The sequence below is a fragment of the Garra rufa genome, chromosome 1 (assembly GCF_049309525.1).
Source record: "Garra rufa chromosome 1, GarRuf1.0, whole genome shotgun sequence".
In the NCBI taxonomy this organism is placed as follows: domain Eukaryota; kingdom Metazoa; phylum Chordata; class Actinopteri; order Cypriniformes; family Cyprinidae; genus Garra; species Garra rufa.
The window spans coordinates 67,457,217-67,470,012 of NC_133361.1; the positions used below are offsets into that span (position 1 = coordinate 67,457,217).

Below are 12,796 nucleotides of genomic sequence, written 5' to 3' on the forward strand. Positions count from 1 at the left end.
ACGTATTTTTGACCGCTCCGATCGCCCGTCTACTCCCGAGGGTATTTTTCCTGAGACACTTATTGTCTCTGCCCTCAATTGGGAGGTCGAATCGAAGGTTAAGACAGCCTTACATGGGGTAACGCCTCCGGCCGGTTGCCCACCTAACCGTTTGTTTGTGCCAGACAGTCTACGGTCCGAAGTTATCCAGTGGGGACATTGTTCCAATGTGGCTTGTCATCCAGGGGTAAGTCGCACCTTACATTTGGTTAAACAAAGATTTTGGTGGCCACTTATGGCTCGTGATGTTCGCAGTTTTGTTTTGGCTTGCTCAGTTTGTGCCACTGGTAAGACTTCTAACAGACCCCCAGATGGGCTCCTCCAACCGCTGCCAATCCCTTCGAGACCCTGGTCCCATATCGCACTAGATTTTGTTACCGCCCTCCCACCCTCCCAGGGTAACACGGTAGTTTTGACCGTGGTGGACCGATTCTCGAAGGCGGTTCATTTCATTCCCTTGCCCAAATTACCGTCAGCCAAGGAGACAGCGTTGGCAGTCGTGGAACACGTCTTTCGGTTACATGGCCTCCCGACAGACGTGGTCTCCGACAGAGGACCCCAATTTGTGTCCAAATTTTGGCGAGAGTTTTGTAGACTTCTGGGGGCCACTGTTAGTCTCTCTTCGGGGTTCCATCCTCAAAGCAATGGGCAAACTGAGAGAGCCAACCAAGATTTGGAAAGAGCATTACGATGTATGGTCACCAGAAATCCTTCCTCCTGGAGCCAACAACTTTCTATGGTGGAGTACGCCCACAATTCGTTACCAGTATCTTCCACGGGCCTATCCCCATTTGAATGTAGCATAGGGTACCAGCCACCTATTTTTCCCAGTCTGGAATCCGAAGTCGCGGTCCCCTCCGCTCACGCCTTCGTCCAGAGGTGCCATCGTACCTGGACTAGAGCCCGAGAGACTCTAGTCCAGGTGGGAGCGCGCACCAAGGCCAAAGCCGATCGCCACCGGTCTAGGCCTCCCGTATACGTCGTCGGTTCTAAAGTGTGGCTTTCTACTAAGAACATTCCTCTCCGGTCCGTGTCGAATAAACTGGCTCCCAAATTTATTGGCCCGTTTGCTGTCACCAAGATCATTAGTCCGGTGGCAGTCCGCCTCAATCTCCCTCCAGTGTACAGGAGAATTCATCCCGTGTTCCATGTTTCCAAAATTAAGCCCGTGTTTTTTGCACGCATTAATCCGCCCACCCCGGTTCCCCCACCGCCGCGACTCGTAGACGGGGAGCCTACCTATTCGGTCAACCGTATTCTGGACTCTAGGCGAAGGGGACGCGGATTTCAGTACTTGGTGGACTGGGAAGGTTACGGTCCGGAGGAGAGAAGTTGGGTGCCTGCCAGAGACATCCTGGATCACTCCCTTATTGATGACTTTAATCAACAGGTACAGATGGCTGGGAACGTCAGGGGACGTTCCTAGGGGAGGGGGTACTGTCACGGTTCACACATCCGCTGTGTTCTCAGGTCCCGTGATGTGTGTGTGTGACTGTGGTGTACGTCATGCTCATCAGCGCAGCTGCCGATCGTTACACTCACCAGGTGCCACTCATTTACGGTCTCTACATAAACTCACTCATCCCTCTGTTTCCCCGTCAGATGATTCTTCTAGTTCTCTGTCACTGTGCTGTTCGTGTTTCTTGGAGTTCGTGTTCGTGGAGTTCGTGTCAGTCTGGATGTGTATGTGATCGTCTTCGTGGGATTTGTGACCGTGTCTCGTTTGTGTGTACACCGTCACCAGGATCTTCACTTTTCATCACCAGCACCATCTTGCCCCTGCCTCACCCAACCGAGAGACTTTCACTCATCTGTTTGTATCATCATCTTCATCTACTACAATAAACTGGTTTACACTGCTTTTGCTTCCCTTTGCTTATTCACCCGTTACATGCAGATCACAGTCAGTGTTGTTCTAATTTGTTGTTGTCAGTTCTAACCAATCTCCCTTACAAGGGATCCTTCCGAAGAAAGGTGTAGTTGATTGGACCTATGAAGCAGCCCTCCAGAAGCAGCTTCAGATTTTAGACAGGACACTCAAATTTACAACCTCCACTGCTGGTCAATATACAGCCCCTTGAGTCGCACCATTCACTGGGTAGCCAGGATAATGAATGTCATACAACATGACCACTCTCATTAATTGGTCTGTATATTAATGCAATACATACTTATGATTTGAGTGAGCTTTGCTCCCAATAATTAGACAATATAAACAATCTTGTCATTTGTGGTACCAAGCGAACAAGTTGAGGATTCTCTATTCAGGCATTGCAAGGAACTATGTAAACATTGCAGGTGCACGTAGCTTACAGCTTCAAGAGTGCCATACCAAATTATGTCAATCCAGACATTTAAGGAATTGGTTTCCTGCTAAATCTGCCCAAACAGTTTTGATGTTTACTCTTACCTTGATACTTTCTGTAGAGATCTTAAACATAGCCTTTAAATTATCTTTAGGACAACTTTTCCTTACACCTATAGGAACCTTCTCTAGAATGCTTCTAACCTGTTTAGAAATGATTCTCATGACCCACTCATTTAGTTAATTTAGCTCTATATGTAACATATTGAGCCAAATTGTACTTGAATGCCAATGGTCAGATGGAGGAGGTGAGGTGTGTGTGTTTTGTTCCTGCTGTTCCTTTCAGTGCATCGCCCAGATCAACGACTTCAGGTCCTCGATCAAGCCGATCAGGGGGGGATGTAGTGGACCACGGATTCCAGGGCCCTGTTTATGGCGAGGGCCCCTCCCTGGCCACAATAGTGGACAAAGGTTTTCTACATTTTGATTGGATCTTGGTGGACTAACATAAGCAAACTGTCCAACGCCATCAGATAAGGATGCCAGGACAACTGCCAGACACCTCTTAGAGGGCAAGAAGAGACCTTTGGGACAAAACCCCTGGAAGGACAGAACTTCCTATTGGTCAAGATGCAGTTTCTACCCTTCACCCACCTTGAGACTGTTTTCTAAGGTTTGGTCCTGTGACGGTCATAAAAATTCCTTAGGATCTCCAGATACAGCACGCAGTGGGGGAAACAAAGAGAGATCACAAAGATCCATCCAAATCCATTCATAACTATGTTTTCAAACCTTGAACTGATGCGAACCATAACACACACATCTTATACTTATTCAGAGAAATAAGTATTCTCACTGACAGCGATGTGTAGTGCAACATCTTACACAAACTCAGCTGTTAATGGACAAATGAATGCATGCATGACAGTTCAATCTTTTCCCATCATGTTTGGACTTAATGTGTTCATTACATGACCAAATGTTTTCTGATTGTGTTTTGGAAAATGAGAAATGCACCAGTAAAACATTATTGACACCTTTTTTAACTTTGTGTTTGGACTATGCAAATGACTTCCACAAGAGGAAAGAAGGGTGGGCTACCCCATGTCCCCCGCTCTGATGGAACCAACCAATCACAGCATGGAAATGGAGAAGCACCAAATTGCAATCTCCTCCTCATCGGAAAGTTATAATAGGTACCTCTCCAAAAGACACTCCTTGTACTGAGTCTGAGTCCCGTCGGGGAAAGACATAACAGTTACACAAAGTTCTGAGTCTGCGGCCTGTGAAGGAAGAGACACTAACAGAGCAACAAAGTTCAGAGTCTGCGGCCCATTACAAGGGTGAGACAGTAACAGATCAAACTTCTTTCTGAGTCTGCGGCCCGTTACTGGGAAGGCAGCAACAGATACCTCCATTCTGAGTCTCCAGCTCCATAAGAGAGAGACACTAACAGACACAACCATTCTGAGCCTACTGTCCAGAGAGACAGAAACAGACGCTCCACGCTTCAAGTCTCCAGCTTTGAGGCAGCAGCAGATACGACCACGTTCTGTCTGTGAATAAAGAGATATTTTCCACGTTCAGAGTCTTCGTCCAGCGAGGCAACAACAGATGCAGCACGTCCTAAGTCTCCATCCGAGAGAGACAAAGCGGATTGAACAAGTTCTGAGTCTCTAGCCCAGAGAGGCAGAAGACCAACAGACATTTGCAACAAGGTTGAGCTACAGCAAGCAAACCTTCACTTCAGGTACCTTTGCTTGCGTGTTCCAAGCTAAGGGCCTTCAGCACCTACACCAGGGCCACATCTGCGTGTTCCAGATCTTAGGACCCTTTGGTGCTCCAGGAGAACAGCATCCTACAGCGCTTCATGCTCAAGGCTGTCGAAACGGATTCCTGCTCCTTTTCCCACTGACTGCTCCCAGCACAACCAGTGGAAGAATTCACCGCTACCGGACTGCTCAATCAACCACAGAGAACGTAAATATCACTTTCAATCCTCTTCCAGAGACCTTGGCATTGTTGTGTACTATCAGTATATGATTTTTCTAATTTACATTAGATATTGTATAGCTGATTGCAGTTGATAACAAATAATAGCTCATTTATTTGTTTGATGCAAAATAAGGTTCTTCACCTTATTTGTTTCAGAGTAGCAACAGTTTATCTTTCCATAAGATAACATAGCTATGACATAGTAACACCCAACTGAATCACATTTTATGCATCTTATGCACTTTATTCCTTTTGCAATTATTGTATTCATTTAATAGTTGATTACTCTTGTCTATCATTTGTTAATAAATTTATTTTATTACACTTGTGTCTTCCTTGTGTTGATAATACAGTGAGAGGTTCTACAAGCTAGATATCCCACCAATCTTTCTTATGTGATGTACTCATTACCACACATTAAGTGACATGTGATCCAAGAATCATTACGTCATCTGTGACGCGAGTACCCATCACTACACTATTTCGCTTTTCTAGTGGGCGAAAGCAGAACTCACTTCATAATTGGCGTCCCTAGGTGGACCAAGTTAAAATGAGATGAGTCTCCTGTAAAATTCACTACAATATTTATCTGAAAAAGTAAATTATTTTTACTGTGTTTTGCTATTATTTAACACTGTTTCTGCGATGACTTTACTCCTGAAACGTTTTTGGACAGGTCTATATTGTCAATAAACGAAATGGGCCTGTTTTTCGCTGAAAAGCGCCTAAATAATATTGTAATAATTGGCTATAACTTGCTTGGGGAATGTTATATTTAGACAAAATTTTATTTGGAAGTGTAAAACACCTAAATACAAATTTTTAAAGAAAAAAATCCAAACTTCAGAAGTTTTTGTTTGAGTACACAGTAAAAAACACCCTATTGTTGGTAGCGTTTTTTCCTAAAATTCTGGAAATTCACTAATTTTTAGAGAAAACAAAAGGAAATTTGTAATTTTAAATTAGCTAGACATAAAGTTCAAGTTCTTATGTTTATAATGATATATGACAATTGATGCAGACTGCTAGAATAGGTCTGAAAAAACTAAGAAATATACAGGTGCCTCAGGTGCCCCAAAAATGTTCTAGGTCTTTGAGGGTTAATAATACACTTTATAGAATGTTAAGAATATGACATAAATCATACCTCTATAAAAGGTAAAAATTCATGTGTTAATCAATTTAAAAGGGGACATTATATTCCTTAAATACTGTCGGGGTACTCAGAATGCCCCAGGGGTACACCACTGTAAAAAGTTTGAGAACCACTGCTGTAATAGTATAATAGCCTACTATACAGAAATTAATTAACCAATAAAATAAAGCACAGCAAATACTTTACCATATAAATTAATTCATAAAGTAATGAACAACAAGGCTGACAGGAGACTGTATATGTCAGCTTCATGATTTGACTGATTTTGGTGTTAAATAGAAAGGGCAACAGCACACCACATTAAAGGAAAGGAATATTCATGTTTTCTGCTGCACATTAGTTTGTGTCTGGTCAAATGATCTCAACATATTTTTGTCCACATGAAGTTCCATTTTCAAATAAACCACCGTAATAATGACACTCTTTATAATAAAAATATTATTAACGAGAATAAAAACAAACCTGTTTCTTCCTCGGCATCTTCTTGTTTCACAATGAATACTTCTTCAATCTTTATGTCTTCATCCTCCTCTTTAATAAGCGCCATCTTTATAACAGTGCGTCACGTGGATCTCAGTAGCTTCAGCAGTTTTTCTGTCTGTTTGGACAATCAGTCATAATTAAGATCAGAACAATTAACAGAAATAAATGCAAACTAAATCTGGGTGCATCTCAGTCAGAGTGAAATAGTTAAAGGAGTAGTTCATTTTCAGAACAAAAATGTACAGATAATGTACTCACCCCATTGTCATCCAAGATGTTCATGTCTTTCTTCATTTGTAAGGAAATTGTTTTTTGAGGAAAACATTTCAGGATTTCTCTTCATATAATGGACTTCTATGGTGCCCCCAAGATTGAACTTCCAAAATCCAGTGTAAATGCAGCTAAATGATCCCAGCTGATGAAGAAGAGTCTTATCGAAAAAGATCGGTTATTTTACAATTTACTTACTTTTTAATCTCTACACAGAGTACACACAGAGCTAGACAAGATGAGCATTTAAGGTTAAAAAGTACATAAATTGTCTTTTTTTAAGAAAATAAACAATCGTTTTGCTAGATAAGACCCATCAGCTGTGATCGTTTAGAGCCATTTGAAGCTGCATTTTAGAAGTTCAAACCCCACTATATGGAGAAAAATCCTGAAATGGTTTCCTCAAAAAAAAAAAAAAAATTTCCTTACGACTGAAGAAAGGAGGACATAAATAACAAAAATCAGAACAATGTCTAAAACCTGCTATTAAATAAAGGTGTACAGTAAACAAGCTAAAAACCACAGAACTGTTTTTATAAGCTGTCGACCTAAAAAAAGAGTGTTTAAGAACAAGAACAAAAGTAGAACGCAATGTGTCTTACTACCCGCTGGAGGGAAATTTAACGGCGACAGTAAACATTCATTATTTAACAATGTCAAAGGATTATTTCACCACCCTGAAATGAAGAGATGTATTGAGAAACTAAATTTTATTATTCAATGTCAGTGCACCTTTTCTTTACCTTGCTTTGTTGGAGAAATGATCCAACTGAATGGCCCAACGTGAAATACCCATGACATCTACTATTTGTGTTTTTTAGGTCAAGAGCTTATAAAAACGTAGTTTTGGTGTTTTTTAGCTTGTTTACGGTACACCTCGTCACATAGCAGCTTTAACACCTTGTTCTGTTTTTTGTTAGAAGTCAGAAATGACAAGGAGCCCGCTTCCCGCAATACAAAGTCAATGGGGAGCATTGGAATGATGGTGGTTTTCCAGAAAAAGGGAAACCAGTTAAAAACAGCTCCTTCCATCTTAAGCCAGCCTACCAGCGTAGGCTGGTTTTAGCTGTTTTTTTCAGCAGGGTAATCGTTTCAGAAAATGTACAAATTTAGATCATTTTACAGATAATTTTAATTTTGTGCATTTACACACATTTTGCCAGCACAGGTCCCTAAGACGTCATTAACTAAGACGTCTTGTGTGACCTTATGGACATTTTTGTCCATTTCAGTTTTGTTTTTTTGTTATTAGTGTGCCTGTATTAATGCCAACTGCATACATTTTGGCTCATGTGTGTATTTTTATTGAAATTTTAATCGTTTCCTTCAAAAAAATCTATTTTACTCTCTGTACAAAAAATACTCACACTCAGGACCTTAAGGACAAAAATGTCCCAGGGCCATTTGACTATAAAATGATGCTAATGCTAATAGGCATTCATTCTATCGACAAGGCTTCAAATTTAGAATTTAGAATCTAATAAGCAAAGGAAAAATTCTGCTCAGCATTTAGTTTATGGAAATTACTATTTTTCATTTTTTCACAAAAAAAAACAAACAAAACAAAAACACCTGTGGTATTATGCAAACAAACCAGCATTTAAAGAGTTACAATTCGGAAAATGAATGAATATTTGGTATCTGTGAATAGAACATATCCCAGCCAGCAATGACTTGTGGGGCCCAGCTGGGTTAACTAGGGGTTCCATGGGAACTGTGTGGGCATGGGCTTTGGCTGGGTGAAATCAGCGGGTCCCATGTAGGTTTTGTAGTGTGAGTCCCACATAGGAAGCCCATATGAGCTGATTACATGGGCCACATAAGGGACAGGCATGGGCCAAGTGGGCATGGGTTTAATCTGGGAACACATAAATGGGTCTTGCATGGCATATTTATAGGCCAAGAGGGCATGGGTTTGGTCTGGGAACACATAAATGGGTCTTGCATGGCATATTTATGGGCCAAGTGGGCATGGGTTTGATCTGGGAATGCATATATGGGTCTTGAATGGCATATTTATGGGCCAAGTGGGCATGGGTTTGATCTGGGAACACATATATGGGTCTTGAATGGCATATTTATGGGTAAAGTGGGCATGGGTTTGAACTGGGAACACATATATGGGTCTTGAATGGCATATTTATGGGCCAAGTGGGCATGGGTTTGATCTGGGAACACATATATGGGTCTTGAATGGCATATTTATGGGCCAAGTGGGCATGGGTTTGATCTGGGAACACATATATGGGTCTTGAATGGCATATTTATGGGTCAAGTGGGCATGGGTTTGATCTGGGAACACATATATGGGTCCTGCATGACATATTCATGGGCCAAGTGGGCATGGGTTTGATCTGGGAACACATATGGGTCTTGAATGGCATATTTATGGGCCAAGTGGGCATGGGTTTGATCTGGGAACACATATATGGGTCTTGAATGGCATATTCATAGGCCAAGTGGGCATGGGTTTGATCTAGGAACGCATATATGGGTCTTGAATGGCATATTTATGGGCCAAGTGGACATGGGATTGATCTGGGAACGCATATATGGGTCTTGAATGGCATATTTATGGGCCAAGTGGGCATGGGATTGATCTGGGAACGCATATATGGGTCTTGAATGTAGAGCCCTGCACGGGCCTTAAATCTAAGCCCTAGCCCAGCCCTGGCCCGAAACGCACAGGCTGTAGCTTGGCCCGTGTCCGACAGCTTATCAAAAATTTTGGCCCGAGTCCGACCCGAAGCCCGTCTTTTTTTCCGCCAAACAGCTTATACTGTTACAGCGATTAAAATAGACCAGATTCGTATTTAATAGAAAGTTTATGTTTTTTCGTTTCGTTTTTTTTATCAGAACAATTTAGAGAAATGTTTGGAGTTTTTTGTTTTTTTGTTTTTTAAATGTAAGTTTTAGTTTTTTAAGTGACATCGATATCCAAGCGGTATGTGGTCCACAGTGAGTTTACTCAATTTAACCTATATATCAAATCAACACTTGACTAGTCTACAATGCAATCCACAGATATAAAACAAACATAAATATATCACAATGTTAGATTTAAAGTTTATTATCACCATCTCAGAACAAAGGCATTTCGAACAGGGCAGGCAGCTCTGCTGCGCAAAACGGAACATACAAAGTCACTGTGGTAAAGTAAACGAATAATGAACAAATATATAAAGAATAAATGATAATATAGAAAACTTCAAAAACACAACTTTACCACGTGGCTGAAAATCTCTGTGCTGCGCAGAGTATGTAAGAGCCCCAGATAGCAAAAATCATCTGGCCCAGACCTATCGCAAGTTCTGGGCCAGATCCGCGCAACGGACTCGGGCCGGTTTTGTACGGCACAACGGGCCAATACCGGCACGGATCCGTTTTTCCGCATCTGGACCAGAACTGGGCCAGCCCCGGGCCAGATGTGGAGTCCTTTATGGTGATTTGGCCCAAACGTGGGCCGCATCTGGTCCAGTACCAGGCCGGATCTGGGCCAGTACCATTCCGGATCTGGGCCAATACCATGTCAGATCTGGTTCAGTACCATGCTGGATCTGGGCCAGTACCATTCCGGATCTGGGCCAGTGCCATGCCAGATCTGGGCCAGTGCCATGCCAGATCTGGACCAGTACCATTCCGGATCTGGGCCAGTACGATGCCAGATCTGGTTCAGTACCATGCCGGATCTGGGCCAGTACCATGCCGGATCTGGGCCAGCACCATGCCGGATCTGGGCCAGCTCGTTTTTTTATATATAAATAGACCTACACACACACAAACACAAATTGTATACACAACTAGAATTTTAATACAGTTTGTTTATTTGTATAGCGCTTTTCACAATACATATATCAATGCAGCTTTACAGAAAAAGCCTGTTTTGTTGTTACTTGATAAGACAAATCATACAAGTAAATTTATGACTTTATAGTGACTACAAGCATCTTATATAATGCATAATTATCTTACTGTCTTATACCACCTTTTTGTTGAGTTGTAAAATGAAGCTCTAAATCAACAAAAACTTTAAAAGTACTGATTTAGATGTATAGACAATAATTTTACTGAACATTTTACTGAATATTTTTTTGTTAGAAAACAAGACTTAATATCTTAAGTGATTTTACTTGTCAGGTATAGGCATCTTAATTTCAGAATATTTAGATATTTATACTAGAAGACAAGACAAAACACAGCAGCATATTCATAATAAAACAACTGAATTACTACACAAAACAAGAGCAAAAGATGGTCCACTTTGCATTTTTTCTTTCATTTTGATCTTTTTTGCACAAAAGAAAAAATTAACGTTTATTTAAAACACTATTCCAAGTAGTACATGTCTCTAATTCTAGTGCTTACTTACTGTACAAAATATTTGCAAAGATTAAAACAAGTCACAAGCCTACACAATGGGAATGAAAAGAAACTGAATAATTACCACAGGGAAAGTTCTTATACTACAAATGTGTTGTCACCATTGTGTGCTTGAGTTGGTTCTAGTTGAAATAGTCTTCTTCAATGTCGTTTTTAAGGTAAATGCAAGCCCTCTTGCTGACTCCAGACATTTCTTTCCTTTTCGTTGTCTCTAAAAATAAGATTAAAATTGGGAAAAAAATGTTATTACCATCTCTCCATCTCTCTCTCTCTCTATATATATATATATACAGGAGTCAACATTTGAAGTGAAACCTTTCAAAACCTTCCATCAAAATTTTCCTAAAACCAAAAGGAATGGAAAATTTTGATGAACTTTTTTGATCTAAGTGTACTAACACCTTGCAGAATATGCAAAATGTTAATTATTTAACAAAATAAGATAGATTATACAAAATGCTTGTCATTTTTATTACTGACCTGAATCAGACATTTCACATAAAATGTTTACATACAGTCCACAAGCAAAAATAGTTGAATTTATAAAAAATACCATTTTCAAAAGTTTACATACGTTTAATTCTTAATACTGTGTTGTTGCCTAAATGATTCACAGCTGTTTTTTGTTTGTTTGTTTATTGATAGTTATTCATGAGTCCCTTGTTTGTTCTGGGGTCCGTTTCCCGTACAACGACATAACTCGCTGGTTAACCTCCATAGTACGATGCATCGTTGTGGAAACGAACTAGCTAGTCACAAGTGTTTCCCGAACACGGTCGCATCTCCGTCGTTTGAACCACATTAGTTCAACAACTTAGGGCCGTTGTTAATGACGTCACCGAGTAATAACTTCTGTTATTTAACTGATTAGGGTCTCTAAAAAATGCAGCTTTATTGAACATGGCACCTATGACTAATTTACTATTTTTGTTCCCTGTCATTTCTCTTTATTTGATGTTTGATTCATTGCGCGTTCTCTCTTACGTCATACTCCGGGGTTCCCTCAGGCATTTGTATAAACTATTCATAAACAACGCTTAAAATGACGCACAAAAATACATAGAGTAAAACGCATTTATTTTTAGATAAAATTGAGGATATAGATTGTACTGCGTGTTAGCTTGCAAACTGTGACCAAGAACATAATTTATTAAGCCCACATGTGTTACTAAGAAGCAACGATGCTTCTAACCACAGGTCGAGAGCTGTAGTTCCAACCAAGTAAGTTTCTGACGCTGTTTGCGAATGTTCGTTTGAACTATGGTGTTGGGAAACACCCAATCGTTGAACTATGATGGTAACGACGGAACTTGCGACCATAGTTGGCTAACGATGCTTTTGGGAAACGCACCCCTGAACAGTTAAACTGCCCGCTGTTCTTTTTCAGGTCCTATTTTAAATAAATCACGTTCTTGTGAATCATAAAATTTTGATAACTAAGTACCAATAAGAATCCAGCAGCAAATCAGGATATTATAATAGATATATGCTATACATATTTATGATTGGAATAATTTCTGAACGATCATTCATGTGACATTGAAGACTGGAGTAATGATGCTAAAAAAATCACAGTAATAAATTGCATTTTAAAATATATTAAAATAGGATATAGTTATTTCACAGTGTAATAATTTGTAACAATATTACTGTCACATGTTTGATCTGTTTTGGTTTAGTTAGTGTTTGCCCATAATTGGTTCTGTTCTTGTTCTCTTTAGTCAATTAGCAATTAACTCCACACACCTGTTTCTGTTTCTATTAGATGTGCTACCTCTCCTTGATTCCTTGTATTCGTTTTGTGGATTAAAAGGCTGTTTTTAAAATTTTCTTGCTTTGTGTACTCCATAGCCCACCAGCACACAAAACAATTACTTTTACTTACAATTACTTTATTTTTGATCAAATAAATTCAGCCTAAAGGGTGTGCGATATGTTTTAGCTAGTACTCAGCCGTTACCATAGTTGTTAGCCCATCACCACTAACCACCCAGCAATCTTAAACATTAAAAACAAATATAAGCATTTAAAATTCGTTAATAACATATAATTACATACCTGTGGGCCTGCCGTCTTCTTCATGTTAGCAATCCCTCTGATAACATAATTAGTTAGCTACAATCCAACACCGATCTAAGGAGCAATAAAAACACCAAACCTTTAAGTTA

At 40.2% G+C, this 12,796-nt stretch overlaps 1 protein-coding gene across 1 annotated transcript in view; it reads right to left on the reverse strand.

Moving 5' to 3' along the window:
* The window catches only part of LOC141338423 (uncharacterized), an 82,606-nt gene extending 76,564 nt beyond the window's left edge, over positions 1-6,042 (reverse strand). Inside the window, exon 1 of the mRNA XM_073843970.1 lies at positions 5,958-6,042. Coding sequence (XP_073700071.1) covers positions 5,958-6,042 — 85 coding nt within the window. The remainder of the gene's footprint in view (positions 1-5,957) is intronic.
* Between the last annotated feature and the right edge of the window lie 6,754 nt (positions 6,043-12,796).